This window comes from Sus scrofa, chromosome 11 (assembly GCF_054392235.1).
Source record: "Sus scrofa isolate SSC_HxYL_T2T_F1_AM1 chromosome 11, Sscrofa_HxYL_maternal_Yorkshire_Landrace_v2.0, whole genome shotgun sequence".
In the NCBI taxonomy this organism is placed as follows: domain Eukaryota; kingdom Metazoa; phylum Chordata; class Mammalia; order Artiodactyla; family Suidae; genus Sus; species Sus scrofa.
In genome coordinates, this window is record NC_139393.1 from 85,576,406 (window position 1) to 85,591,085 (window position 14,680).

A 14,680-nucleotide genomic window follows, 5' to 3' on the forward strand; every position below is an offset into this window, starting at 1 on the left:
CTGGGTTTGCTTCTCCCGTTTCCCACTGTCCCCCTGGGAGCCCTCCACTGCCTCTCGGGTTAACAGCAGCGGCTCCGCGTGACGCGTGAGGCGCTGCCGTTTAGCCCGGTGCCAGGTTAAGCATGTAAGGAATAGACTGTTTGAATTTGTTTTTCTTTTTACGGCTGCACCTCCACAGCCTACGGAAGGAATCCGAGCCACAGATGCAACCTGCACCACAGCTGCAGATATGCCAGGTCCCTAACCCGCTGCTCCACAGCAGGAACTCCTAGTTTTTTGAGTTTTCAAGTTACCCTTTTACAAGTCAAAAGTAGTGATTTTACTAGACTGGAACTGTGTAAAAAGTGAGTCTAGATTTTGCCTGACTGTTACTTCAGCGCGTACCTTTTTGTTAAAATATCTTAAGCGTGGCTACTTTCTCACACTCAGTACACAATTCTTTACCAGCAGCTGATGCTGCGAAACTATAATTAACCATCACAAAAGGAGAGACACATTAGTTAGTGTTCGTTTTAAGGCTTTCATTGTTTTAAGAACCTGGAAGCTTCCCTGGGGGCTTAGGGGTGAGCCCGCCTCTGTGGAGGGCCTGGCTCGTGGAGGGCGGCTCTGACGGGCCTTGGACACTGTCTGTGCCTAGAGGCAGCTTTTGCGACGGGAAGGCGGGGTTTCCTGTGAGAAGCACGAAAGGCTCCGCCAATCCCTTGTGGATAATTCTAGGCATCATTGTCTAGGCCCCAGGGGTAGGGGGGGCGCCTCAGGCACAGCAGCCACAGGGGTGTAGCTGTGGGGCTCTCAGAGGCATCACCTCAGCCCTTGGCCTCAGACTCGGCCCGGTAGGGGGTGGCCTTTGCCTGCGAGGCCTCTGGGGGCCCTGAGGCCCATTCGGGTTATGGAGCCCTGGGGCGAGGGTGGCTTGCCTCGTTCTCAGGAAACAACAGGGCATTGGATTTTTAAAAAAGGAATATTTTTCTTTGCGGAAAAGCCTGGGCCAGGAATCGAACCTGCGCCACAGCAGGGATCCAAGCCACGAAGCAACACCACCAGATCCTTAACTGTTAGGCCACCAGGGAGCCCCCAAAGGAGCATTTTAGCTCCCGAATTTGCTTCCTGACCGAGAGCCACACTGACGGATGAATCAGTGTCCAGTGCTTGGCGTGTTCGCGTCAGGCGGAGGATGCCGGGTGAGGGTGGGCGAGTTTCCTGGCACGTGGCGGACCTGGGCATGCCGGCAGGACCCTGAGTGCCGTCACCTCCTCACGCTTGCAGCCTCTGGCTTGTCCGTCTTGTCTCGCCTGATACCCAGGCTCTGTAAGGGGCTTATTTATAGGCACAACAGCGTACATGGCGGGGCTGCCCACGCTGGGGGCACCTGAGGCTAGCTTTGCGAGTTCACGGTCTTGTCAACCCGCAGACCCATTACGCAGTTCAAGACACAAAGGGTTTCCACTCGGAGCAAGACATAGACGGCCTGCACGCCACCATCGAGTGCGAGCAGCCCCAGCCCGACCTCTACAAGTAAGCGGACCCCCGCCCCCCAGCCCCGTCCCCTCTCCTGTGGTCCTGAGCCCCCGCCGCCTGCCTGGCACCTGGCCGTTTGCCAGGAGACTGGAAACCGCGGCTGGAAGAGAACTGACCGGCGGGACCTTGGTCCCGCGTGTTCACAGCCTAGCGACAGAGCAGCGTGCCGCTCGTGAGAGGACTCTCTGAAAAGGTGTAATGGAACTAAGTTCACTGAAGACGATTAATTTCTGTCTTTGGAGGAATGGGTTGTCAGGAAGAGGTTTAAGGTGTGGCCTCACGAGCCCCGAAAGTGAGGGGGTCGGGCCCCCAGGCCTGCGCGGCCAGAGAAGGCACACGGTGGGGGGCGGGGGGGCGCGGAGCCGGGGACTCGGGTCCCCCCAAGCTGCCCCTCCTGTTCCCAGGTTCGTCGGCCGCATAAACGTTTACAACGATCTGAACGACCCCGTGGTGAGGTGAGGATGCCTGCGGGTCTGGACACGGGAGAGGAAAGCGGGTTCTTGCCCGGGTGGGAGGTTGCCGTCCTGCGCGGTGTCCAGGGTGGAGGTCGTGACCGAAGCTCGGGTTCCGCTCCCTTTTCTGGCCTCTCTCGTGTCCCTGTCCGGGTTCACCTTGGCACTCTGGAGATGGTCCTGCCCGGGTCTGCGGAGGGCCTGCGCCCAGCGGGCAGAGCAGGGGGCGCTCCCCTTAGGAGGGCTCCCCGTGGCTCACAGCCTCTGCGGCCGTGGAGGTGAAAGGCCTCCGACTCGAGGGCCTTTGTTGGGCTGCGTGGACGTGCTTGTGCTTGGGGTCTTGGGGACACGGTCTTGGCCTCCCAGGGTCCACGTCCACCGGCTGGCCTTGCAGTGCAGGCACCAGCCTTCACAGTCCAGACACGCGCCTTCCCGGTGTAGATACAGGCTTTCATGGTGTAGACACGAGCCTTACAGTCCAGACACAGGCCTTCGTGGTTCAGACACAAGCCTTCATGGTGTAGACACAGGCTTTCATGGTGTAGACACAGGCTTTCATATTGTAGACACAAGCCTTACAGTGCAGACATGGGCCTTCATGGTGTAGACAAGGCCTTCACCGTCCAGACGTCTGCCTTCATGGTATAGACACGAGCGGACCCACTCTGGGAGAGGTTCCTCGAGCGAGCAGCGTGCTGAGCCAGTGCCGTGTCGCCTTTCTTGACGCCGACCTGCTTCTCCGTTGCCCTGTTTCTGGTCATCCTTATCTTTGCAGGCCACTAGGATCGGAAAACTTGCTTCTTAGAGGAGCCACGCTAAAGAACACCGAGAAAATCTTTGGTAAATGTTTTAATTAGTGAATTATTAATAATGCCTTCTAAAACCAGACCCTTTAAACAGTCACAATCCATAGAGGTACCATGAACGCGCCTTTGTGCTTTGAGGTGTTGTGGATTTTATGGCAGCCTTCATTTCGCCTCAGTAAGAAAACCAGCATCAACACGCAGTCAGTTTCACAGAGCAGTGGCATCTGACGATATTGCTTGCATGTGCAGTGCCTGTGGTTTTTAATACAAAGTTGCATCCTTGGAAGAATTCACACACTGTAATTCTGCAGAAATTTTCTTTTCTTTTCTTTTCTTCTTTTTTTGGCATTTCTTGGGCCGCTCCTGCGGCATATGGAAGTTCCCAGGCTAGGGGTCCAATGGGAGCTGTAGCCGCTGGCCTGCACCAGAGCCACAGCAACGCGGGATCCGAGCCTCGTCTGCGACCTACACCACAGCTCATGGCAACGCTGGATCCTTAACCCACTGAGCAAGGCCAGGGATGGAACCCGCAACCTCATGGTTCCTCGTCGGATTCGTTGACCGCTGTGCCACGACGGGAACTCCAGAAATTTTCTTTTAATGGCTCTATTTCGTTGCTAGTATCTCCCATTTCTGGTGGGCTCATTTTTATGTTTTGATTGAAACAGCTTATAAACACACACCTGTGTCTCATTGTTGGCAAACCCGCAATCTGAACTGACCTTAAAGTCTGACTTCAAAGAAAAAGTGCAGATCTCTCTCTTTGCAGGAAAAAAAAAGCATTTCTTCCGTCTGAAATCTTTGTGACTCTTTTGAACAGCTAGCTTTCCTAGAAAATTTAAAACGTGATTTGTTTTGTGCAAAGTGTCGTTCCTCCCGTAGCCGCGCGGGCCTCACCCGGCGGGGCGGGCAGCGTGTCACTGTCCTCACCGCCGCGCTCCGCGCTCCTCCGCAGGCGTCGCCGTTTACACGGGCATGGAGACCAAGATGGCCCTCAACTACCAGTCGAAGTCCCAGAAGCGCTCCGCCGTGGAAAAGTAAGCGCCCCGCCCGTCCTTCCGAGGGCCTCCCAGCGCCGCCGACCACCCTGGACCTGAAATCCTGTCCCGTCTGCCCGACGGCTCCTTGCTGGCGTCTGGCAGGCAGTGCAGCCGGCACGCAGGTCTTGGTTGACTGTCTCGTTCCGCGGGTCGCCAACGGCCACACCTCCCCCAGCCCCACTTCCGAAGGGTCCCTCGCGTGGGCGCCCAGGGTCCTGGTTCAGCGTCAGGGGTGGACGCCCAACAGCTCCTGCCCCGTCTCGTGAGAAAGTCAAAACCCGGTCCCTCTTTGGATGTGGCTCAGTGGAGGAAAGTGTCAGCAGAGGCCCGGACTCTTCTTTTCACGAAACGGTGAAGTCCTTTTGGTCATACGTCACGGGCAGCCTTAGATTTGTGAGAGAACAGGGCCCGGACTCTTCTTTGCCTCTTTTTTTTTTTTTTTTTTTTTTTTTTGTCTTTTTGCCTTTTCTTGGGCCGCTCCCGTGGCATATGGAGGTTCCCAGGCTCAGGGTCGAATCGGAGCTGGAGCCACTGGCCTACGCCACAGCCACAGCAATGAGGGATCTGAGCCGTGTCTGCAGCCTACACCACAACTCACGGCAACGCCGGACCGTTAACCCACTGAGCAAGGGCAGGGATCGAACCCGCAACCTCATGGTTCCTAGTCGGATTTGTCAACCACTGCGCCACGACGGGAACTCCTTCTCTGCCTCTTGAGGCGCATCCTTGGCGTGTGCTGGACGCTGGGTGTACAGACATCGGTCAGGAAAGAGCTCAGGACTCCGTAATGGGGGGGGGGGGCGCTGCTGGGGCCTCTTCCACCTGCTCCTGCTGAGCTGCCTCCAAACGTTACCCCAGGCCCCTGTCTGTGGAAATCAGAGGGTTGCTTCTTGTTCCGAAGGGTGCTGAATTTCCGGGTGTCTGCCTGAGAAATCGGTTTCAGAAGCAGATACTGCAAAGTCAGACCTTCTTCATAGGATCCCTAAGACACCGGTGCGAGGGATTCAGCGGTTTTCCTGCACCGGCCGCCCCCTCCTCCCCTCCCTCCTCCCTCCGCCTCCTCCCCGTCCCCCCTCTGTGATGGTAGTTTCCGGATTTGGAACTCAGGGACTGATGCTTCTCGGTAGAGGAGGTTGATGTCTGGGCGTTGGAATTGAGAGGCCTCGACCCTGCAGGCGCCGCTGGGCAGCGTGCATCCCCTCCTCCTGCCCTTTCCCTGCTGGCTCCGGAGCGCCACCCCGCTGCCCACAGTGCCCTCGGAGGCGGGCGGGCGGTTCCTTTTATGTGAGGGCTGGCCGCTGGGCTGCTCCTGTCTGTCCGTCGGTCCGCACGCACACGGTCCAGCGCCGGAGAAAGGCAGCGGGCGGCGGGGTCTCCCGCGGGGCGCGGGAGGGCAGCCACGGCCGTCCGTCCGCGTTTCAGGTCCATGAACGCGTTCCTCGTCGTGTACCTGTGCATCCTCGTCAGCAAGGCGCTGATCAACACCGCCCTCAAGTACGCCTGGCAGAGCGAGCCTTTCCAGGACGAGCCCTGGTACAACCGGAAGACGGAGGCAGAGCGGCAGCGGAACCTGGTAGGGACCCCGACCCTCCAAGGGCCGCGGCGCCGCGCCGTCGCCGTGGAGATGCCGGGAGCCGGTGGTCGCGGCGGTGGGGTCTGGGGGGATGCGGTCTCGTGGTGCGGGAAGCCCCGCCCCCGCGCTGGTGGCTCCGCCCTCTGTGGGTTCCGAGTATTGGAGGCTGGGAAGGTACCCATTTCCAGCCTAAGCGCCTGAGGGCGCGCCCACCTAAAGGTTGCCGGCCTTACCAGAACCCAGGGCAGTGGCCTCTGTCAGAGGAGCCCAGGGTGCTTAACAGAGACTATGTGACCTGTGGCCCCTACTTAGGGCAACAGACGGGAAAATCTCTTACAGAAATTTCAGTAAGAATGGGTTCCACTTTTACTGAAGGGAATTGTGGCTCAGTGGCTCGTATTTTTACCCAAACCAGTGGGTTAAAGTGACAGGTTCAGCCTCCTCTGCTTGAAGGAGAAGGGTGCCTTGGCTGGGCCCCCTGAGTGCCCTGAGCCGTGTGCGACCCCCACCTGGGCTCCTACTTCTTTCTGTGCTCAGTCCTGCCGCCCACGCAACAGATGGCTCAGCAATAGGACCGAAGTGTACAGGAGAGCCATCTGTGGAGACTCCCAAGTCTGGTCGTGGTCAGCATCCCAGGGAGCTTGGGATGGATCGCTGTGTCCACAGTCCCTCGGGCTCCTGCTGGAGGGGCACCCCCCCCCGGGGGGAGTGAGACTCACAGGAGAGGGGCCCCCAGGGAGTGAGAACCGCCCCGAGAGTGAGACCCCACAGAAGAGGTTACCCCCCGCCAGGAGTGAGGCCTCCCCCCGTCCCCGGGAGTAGGACCCCAGAGGAGCGCGCCCCGCCCCCTCGGGATTGAGACACACACTCCACCCCCCCATTTGGCAGGTGATCCCCCATTTGGCAGGTGCTGGGGCAGGTGCAGGCGAGAAGGCCGATGGCCAGCGCTGCCTGGCCGGTCCTCAGCTTTGGGCCTGAAGCGCGGTGTTGAGCGGCACCTGTGAGCCGGCTGGGGCTGGCCCGAGGGTTCGGCCACGGCGCCGCGGGCGGGCAGCCCGGGGTCACGCCGCGTCTCTCAGTTTCTCCGAGCGTTCACGGACTTCCTGGCCTTCATGGTCCTGTTCAACTACATCATCCCCGTGTCCATGTACGTCACCGTGGAGATGCAGAAGTTCCTGGGCTCCTACTTCATCACCTGGGACCAGGAGATGTTTGACGAGGAGACGGGGGAGGGGCCCCTGGTCAACACCTCGGACCTGAACGAAGAGCTGGGACAGGTCAGTGCCTCCTGAGTGGTCGTCCGTGGACTGGCCACCGAGCCCCCCGTTGCAGGCCCCCAGGGTCCTGGATGGCGCGAGACGATCACGCAGGCAGGTCACCCTTGGTGGCTGGCGATGCAGGCTGTAACTGGCTGAACCTTGTTGATGGGACGGGGGGCGGCACCTTTTATTTACACGTCACACAAGTTCACGCGTGGCCTTTCTAGGCGGTGCCGAGTTGGGTTTCCGTGGTGTGAATTAAGGGTGGGGGGTAAAGTGAGCCTGCCCACAGCTCTGCCCCTGGCTTTGCGGCCCTCGTTTCCAGGTTGGACAAAGTGAGACTGAGTTTCAGTCTGGGGGCCAAAGGGAGTTCAGGCCCCTGCCCCGACCTCGTGCTGCAGGGTGACATCAGGCGGCCTGGACGCTGCCCTCAAAGCTCTCGGCCTGGAGGACAGGCCCCAGCGCCATGCGGCCCCGAGCAGATCAGCAGGGTAGAGGGTGGACCCACCTGGGCCCCTCCAGCCTGGCCCGATGCTGGCAGGTCTCTGACAGCCGGGGGAGGGGTACCGTGCTCCTCACGCCTCTCGATGGTCCCACGGGGCCGGATCCCCTTCAGTGACACTGAGTTTGGGCCTGCCCGACCTTGCAGAGGAAGTTCATGCCACCGTATCCATGGTTCTTTGGTTAAATCAGACCCAGGACACCCCCCGGGAAGTAGCACGGGGCGGGGTGGTGCTGCCGGGGAAACCCGTTTCGTGGGGAGGAGGCGGCCGTGGGCTGTCGGGGCCCTCGCGGAGGCCCTTCCCAGCGGCCGTGTCCGCAGGTGGAGTACGTCTTCACGGACAAGACGGGCACCCTCACGGAGAACAACATGGAGTTCCGGGAGTGCTGCGTGGAGGGCCACGTGTACGTGCCCCACGCCGTCTGCAACGGGCAGGTGCTCCCCGACGCCGCCATGGACATGATCGACGCCTCCCCGGACGCCAGCGGGCGGGTAGGTGGCCGCGCTCCCGGCGGACCCCCACGGGCGGGTCACAGGATGGGCCCCGGGTCAGCGCAGCAGGTGGTTTTGTTCAGAGCCGGACTTTTCCCCGGAGACCAGAGGGGAGGGGCAGGTGGTCTGTGGCCCCACGGGGCGTCCCACCTGGCAGGGTGACGCCAGCCCAGCCCCTCTCGGTGCCCTCTGTCTCGAAGCCCCCGGCCGTGGGGCGACTTCAGGGATCCCCAGGGAACCTGAGCCTCACCGGCCATGCTCTCCTCTGCCTTCCACCCTCCGCCGCCTCCCTGAAGTTCGCTTCCACCCTTGTTTTGCCCTTGTTGTGCTGGAGTCGCCTGGACTCCACTGCCACCACCAGAGGGGAAGCTACTGGGCCCTGGGGCAGCACCGCGCGCACTGCTGTTTCCTGCCTTGTGTACCCTTCTGTCTTGAGCGGATGTGGCAACCATAGAGCGGTGGGTTTGCTGCACTTTCAGGAGCGAGAGGAGCTGTTTTTCCGGGCACTCTGTCTCTGCCACACCATCCAGGTGAAGGATGACGACGAGGTGGACGGGCCCAGGAAGTCGCCGGACTCCGGCAAGCGCTGTGTGTACATCTCGTCCTCGCCCGACGAGGTGGCCCTGGTGGAAGGCATCCAGAGGTACGGGGGCTGCGGTGAGGACCCTCCTGGAGGCATCCTGGGTCTGCCCTGTGCCTGGGGTGTTGCCTGGGGACAGAGGCCGAGCGGTCACTGCCCGTGTGCTCGGAGATGGATTCCTCTGGATCCCGGTGGACGTGGGTCCCTCCTAAACACCTGGTGGCAGTGAGCGAAGCAGCCGTTCCCACCGGCCGGAGTGTTTATCACTGTCTCCTGGGCAGCGTCCCCTCCTGTTTTCTGCCATGAATTAGCGAGAGGCCATTCTGGATAATCCCAGGCTCAAAAGATGCAGACAGTCTGAGAGCCCCCATAGGACAAGTCTTCCTCGTCCATCTGGAGACCTGCCGCCCAGAGATGTCAGGCAGCTTCCCCAGGCCGCACAGCCTGGAGCGGGTTAGGCTGGGAGCCCGCTTCCCTTGCCCGGCGAGCCAGCCCACCCGCCCTCCGCCTCCTCCCTCAGCACCTCTGTCCTGGGAGTTCTTTCTGCAAGACACGGGGTTTTAAGCAAACACTTGGAAAATGCTTTTTCTCCAGATACATAATTTCAAGTCAGGGAAGTGTCTTTCCATTCTCACAGCTCCCGACCCTGGCTTAGTATTGAAGGTGCCGGATTTCCTGCCTGGCACGGGGCTCTATGCCAATATCTTGTAATAGCCTAGAATAGCAAAGCTCTGCACGGAGAACCGAGTCACTCTGCTGCACCCCGACACTGACACGGGGCCGCAGATCAGCTGTCCCCCGGTTGAAAACTACTCACAGCGCCGCCCTCCCTCTCCGCCAGTGTCAGGGAGCGGGCGCCAGGCGCCTCTAGCCTGATTAGAACCATGTGTTTGTTGGTGACTCAGCTGTGCATTTTCCCCACCAGCTTGAATGGGGACATCGGGCGTGTAAGTTGTGTCCCTGCAGCCCTTATTCAAAGCACAGGTTCACGCGTCGATGGGCAGGTTTCCCAAAGTGAGGTCTGCCTCTTCTTGGAAGACGGGTGCTGGGAAATCAAGGCAGACTAGGGCGTGGGGGCCACCCCCGGGGGGCTTTCCTTCAGCCCGCCGTCCTGCCGGGTCCGTGGACCCCGTGCGCCCGGCCCACCGCCTCCTCCTCCAGCCCCGGGCTGCCGCATTAGAAGCAGCACGGCCACCTCCCGGTCCTGTGCCCTCCTCAAGTCCCAACACCACGCCCTCCTCTCCTTCCCAGCCGGGCTGTGCCCAGAGCTCCACGCGGCTGCGGGGCGGGGGCGTCACAGGGCAGGTGCCCCGCGGACCGCTGTTGAACTGGGCGGCAGCTTCCGCCGTGACGCGAGGGCATCTGACATCGTCACCAAGCCCTCAACAGCCACGCAGCTCAGGAGGCAAATGTGGGTCGACACAGACGGGGGGGCGTCCCCAGCCTGCCACCCCCGCTCGCCGGGGAGAAGGCTCGTGATACGGGGCAGCCGCGGGCTGGGGCGGGCGGGCCTCTCTGGCCTTGGGCAGTTTTTTGAGACAGTGACTCGGTCAGTGCTGTCATCTCCCGCCTGTACAACATGGTTTACAGCCTCCCCTTAGGAGGCTGGTTGGTTTCCCCAACGTGCAGAACAAACAGCCTGCGGAACGGAGACATCGGGGGCCACGTTAACTGGAGTTTGTCCTCCGCAGATTTGGTTTCACGTACCTGCGGCTGAAGGACAGTCACATGGAGCTTATGAACAGAGACAATGGCATTGAGAGGTGAGGACGAGGATGGGGGCGGTGCTGACAGAGGGTCGTCTTCGCTCTCTGTCGCTGCCCCCTCCGTGACGCCTGCTCCCTTTTGGGCCGCAACCAAGCACGTCACTCAAACGCCTGGAGGGCTCGACTCGGGCAGTGAGAGGTGCTCTTGGTGTCCTGCCTTCAGACAGGCTCTGGTCGAGCCGCCAACAGTTTCACTGCGAGAGTTGGAGCTTCTCGTAGTTCTGACCCTCCCAGGGCCGTTCTCTGACCTGCCCCAAGGGGGAGAGGTGAGCGCTCCCCGGGAGTGGCCACGGATCCCGCGTTCCCAGAGCACAGGGTCCTGTAGAAACACTGAGAGGTGGCCGTGGGCTGAGCAGTTGAACGTGGGCTGTTTCACGTCTCATATCAGCTCGAGGGCCCGTCGGGGCTAAAACTGATGGTTCCAGGGACAAAGGGCCTGTCTTATCTTGTCTGGGAAGACGGGGCTGTCCGTCTCTCCTGGATGAGAAACCGCAACAAGCAGTCACAGATCCAGGCAAGGGCGGTGGTACGGGACTTAAGCTTTGCTGGTGATGGACTCGGAGGAACTGCATTTTACATTTTTCTTAAGAAAAATAAACTCCTAGGCAGTGGGGGTGGTGCGCGGCTGCTAGGTCCTAGATTGGCCAAGGTCAGCCGGGGCTCCCTGCAAAGCCCTGGGGACCCCTGGGGACCCCTGGGAGGGCGGTGACTCCCTGTCCGGAAAGGCAGGTGCATCACCGCTGAGGTGAGGCCAGCTCCTCACAGCAGCGTGGGGCCGGCGGGGCCACCGGCCAGCAGGCTCTGCTTTAGGGTCCTGCTGTGTAGCGCAGAGCAGGAGGTTGGTAGTCACCCGGTGACATTCAAAACGAGTTGTTTTTTTAAATTTTTTTGTCTTTTTAGGGCCGTGCCTGCTGCATATGGAGGTTCCCAGGCTAGGGGTCTAACCAGAGCTATAGCTGCTGGCCTACACCACAGCCACAGCAACACAGGATCCGAGCCACGTCTGTGACCTACACCACAGCTCATGGCAACGGCGTATCCTTCACCCACTGAGCGAGGCCAGGGATCAAACCCGCATCCTCGTGGAGACTAGTCAGATTCGTTTCCCCCCGCGCCATGACGGGACCTCCTGAAAAAACAAGTTTTAAATCTTTTTCAGGTTTGAATTGCTGGAAGTACTGAGTTTTGACTCTGTAAGAAGGAGAATGAGTGTAATTGTCAAATCTGCTACAGGTAGGAATTTCTTTGACGTCTTAACACATTAAGGTTATGTTTTATTCGGATTCCTGCATTCCGTAGGCACTTTAAGGGTTTAACCCCTTGTTCTCTGTTTTAAGAACACAGGTAAGCCAGCTGCAGGCGCTGATGCCGCAAGCTCAGGCCCTATTTGTCCCAAGCCCTTTAGACCGAGGTTTAGGCCCTTTGCTCTTTTCCGCCAGGGCATCTGCTCACCCCACCCCTCGGGGTCTCCGTCTGCAGCCCCAGCTGGGCATCTGCGACCGCGTCCTCCCTGAGCCCTTGTGTGCTCTTGGTCCCTGCGGGGCCTCCTGGGCTCGTGTCCCTGATGCTCCTGCAGCTCTTTTCACGGAGGCCGCGCTGCCCCGGGCTCTCCTCCCAGGCTGCCTCCAGTGTGGCCGTGAGGGCTCTTCATTTAGAGGCCCCCTCTCTGCTCAGCGCTGTGCACCCGAGGGCATCTCCCTGGCAGGACCTCCCCCCGCCAACAGAGGCCTTCTCACGGGTTTGCAGCCCCCCCAGGACAGCTCAGCAGCTGCCGTTAGAGGCCGCCTGGTTTCCTGGCAGACAAGCCGTCTGTTGGTCCGCCAGGCTGCGACATCCTCGATGCAGAGCTGCTTCTCTGGACACGGTGCCCCCCAGCCCTGCCCGTGAAGGGCCGGGTACCACTGGGCCCAGTCTACTCCCGCAGGTTCAAAGGGCATCACATCAGGAGACACAGCATCTGATGGAGCCGCTGCCCCGAAACTAAACAGACGGGGCCCAAACTAGGGATCTGAGGGCAGGTCACAGAGGCGGCGCTGTCCTAACACACCGAGCGGATCTCAGGTCATCAGGGAGTGAACAGAGAGTTCCCTCCACAGGGCTGTTTGAGTCTCTTCGGCGGGACCGGAAATGCCTTCTTTTGTCCCCGGAGCCGGTTGAGGACGCGGCCTGGTTGCCAGAGGTGCCCATGAATTGCGCTCCGTGAGCTGGAGAACACGGGCGTCTCAGAGCTGCTTCTCTGATCCCCGGGGCTCCCTCGCCTCCGGCCAGTTCTCAAACCCGACGGCTCCACCAGCGACACGTGTGGGTGCTGCAGAACGTGAAGTAATTTATGTAAATGCTGCCAGGACACGACACAGCGTTGGCCCCGGGGCAGCAGGACACCACGGCCGAGTCCCCCGAGCCAGTGCGCGCTCCGCCGGGTGCTGGCCGGTGCTTGGCTCGTCCAGGATGAAGGCTTCTCTTGGGGAGGTACATGCCTTCCGTCGTTCTGCCTTGCGAGTTCCCGTACGAGCGTGAGGTCTGGGGCTCGAGGCACGCTTGGGACCGCGAGCCTGCAGTCACGGCCACAGCCACAGACACCTTCTGCTGCCCCCTGAGCTGCCAGGTCACCAAGCTGGTACCGGGCTGGGTGCCGTGGAGTCTTCGGAAACAGTGCCACCTGCTGTCAGAGAAAGCGTGGCCCGGGCTCGAGCAGGAACCGGCCCGCAAGAAGGGTGCTGTACAGGGCAGGGGCGCCGTTAGAAAGCGCTGCCTTGAGGTGACGCCTGCCTATTCCTGCGGGCTTTGGAGGGGAGAGGCGGCCACCTGAGCCAGCCACGCCGCAGTCACCTTCCAGAGGTGTCGACTGTTTAATTAAAGCTGCTCTCCAAGCAGCGGTGCCTCCCTGGAGCCGACGCCGACGGCCCTGCTTACGGCCTGACGAGCAGGCCTCCCAGCCCCTCAGCCAGGCAGCACTTGCGTTCCTCTCCGAGGATGCCTCGCCGTCACCGCTGGCCGGGGTCCCCCAGCGCGGCCTGTGTGTGCACCTGTGTGTCCGCAGCACTTGGGATGAGTGACTTCACACCTGCTCACAAGCCTGGACAGCAGGGTCTGAAGCCGGCAGCAAGCCCTCTCTGCTCCTGTCCTTTGTGGATTAAATGCCGCCTTAGGCTCTGGGTGCGCTTGCGTCAGAGACGCTGCTCCATCCAGGCTTCAGGGTGACTACGTCCCCGTCTAAAGCAGGTACTCAGGGATGACAGGTTGCGACAGCGGGAAATTTAAGTCATTCAAGCCATTACCATGAATCATCTGTGATTTTTCTAGAAAAATTCTTGTTCAAGTGTGCATCACCATTCAGAACCATCTGGACCACAGAACTTGTTCTAATCTGAGCCCAATGATGGCCGAGCTTTGCCTGGAAATCACGGCTGCTGGCTGGGCATGGACTCTGCCCTCACGCTGGCCGGTGCTCGGCCAGGAGTCCTGGGTCACGGCCCGAAGGGCACACAGGCCTCTTCTGGGCATCGGGCTGGCTGCTCCCCACGTTCCTGCCCAGTGCGGCCAGCTCTGCTGCCACTTCTGTCCCAGCGCCGCCCGGATGCATGCCGCGTGCCTGCCCCATGTCTCAGATGCCATTGTGTCTGCCCATGGGTCAGCATCGCCCTTGGTTTAATTTCAGGGCTTCTGTGAGCGTGAACTGGGCTGCCTTCTAAGTGCTCCACTCTGTATGTGTCACAGGAGTCAGTTCTTTCTGCAACCAGGGACAAAGCCAAGGTGGGCAGGACAGCCCTGGGCTGGGCTTCCGGTGTGGCCCAGCTGGTCTGGGTCCCCAGCCTTGCCCCAGCGGAGGGCCCCCCTGCTGGGCAGGTGGCTGCCAAGGGACAGTTACAGGCTTCTCTCGGTGCCCTGTGGCTGGCCAGGGCTTCCCCCTCGCAGGCCACCAGCGTTGAGGGTCCCCGAGGATCCACCCGGGGAGGGGTCTCCAGGTGGGCGATTTCCTCCTGAAGACAGGTTCGGAGGAGAACCCAGATCCCAGCAGCCGGGTGTCAAGCCGCAGGGCAGCAAAGCGGCCGCAGAGAGCGGAGGAGCTCGCGCCTCAGCACCTCGGTGGGTGCAGTGATGCCCGCTGGGGGGCGCCCGCGCGCTGCGTCCTCTCCCGCCCCGGTCCCGGTTCTTGCCAGAGAGAGGGCCGCGGTGACGGACAGTGGACGCTCGGGGCCACTCTTTCCTGGTCCCCGACTTCCTGTGAGATTCTGGGGTTGCGGGAATGAGACGAGGCTGGGGTGGTGTGTAGTGTGATGTGTCCCTGACTTTGCATGTTAACTGGGCTAGTGCTGCTGTCCCTGTTTTTGTTTTTTTAACTTTTTGGAAATTTTAAATTTCATTTTATTTTTTAAAAATTTATCATCCTTAAAGTGTAGTTGATTTACAGTGTGTTGTCAAGTTCCGCTGTATGACAACGTGACCCAATCACACGCACTTCCCCGTGCTGTGCAGTAGGATCCCATGGCCCCTCCATTCCAGATATAAGTCTGCATCCCCCACACCCCCAAATGCCCGTCCATCCCACTCCCTCCCCTTCCCTCTTCTTGGCCGTGGTCTGTTTCTGGTTTTGTTTGTTTGTTATGTTTAGACAGGTTCATGGTCTCTGGCGTTTCCATACACATTTTTAAACGTTCTGTTCTAGTTCAGTGAAGAATGTCTTTGGTGATT

General features: G+C 60.2%; 1 protein-coding gene across 18 annotated transcripts in view; it reads left to right on the forward strand.

Annotated features, from left to right (window-relative positions):
* ATP11A (ATPase phospholipid transporting 11A) overlaps positions 1-14,680 on the forward strand; it is a 109,310-nt gene that overhangs the window by 63,963 nt on the left and 30,667 nt on the right. For all 18 annotated transcript variants that reach the window (XR_014819988.1, XR_014819987.1, XR_014819990.1 and 15 more), the window contains 10 exons: positions 1,412-1,515; positions 1,923-1,973; positions 2,746-2,810; positions 3,732-3,813; positions 5,239-5,389; positions 6,469-6,666; positions 7,472-7,642; positions 8,122-8,285; positions 9,914-9,985; positions 11,148-11,221. Coding sequence is in view for 14 of the 18 variants with exons in the window: in XM_084982368.1 (XP_084838494.1) it covers positions 1,412-1,515; positions 1,923-1,973; positions 2,746-2,810; positions 3,732-3,813; positions 5,239-5,389; positions 6,469-6,666; positions 7,472-7,642; positions 8,122-8,285; positions 9,914-9,985; positions 11,148-11,221 (1,132 nt within the window). In the remaining 4 variants the exon portion in view is untranslated. The remainder of the gene's footprint in view (positions 1-1,411; positions 1,516-1,922; positions 1,974-2,745; positions 2,811-3,731; positions 3,814-5,238; positions 5,390-6,468; positions 6,667-7,471; positions 7,643-8,121; positions 8,286-9,913; positions 9,986-11,147; positions 11,222-14,680) is intronic.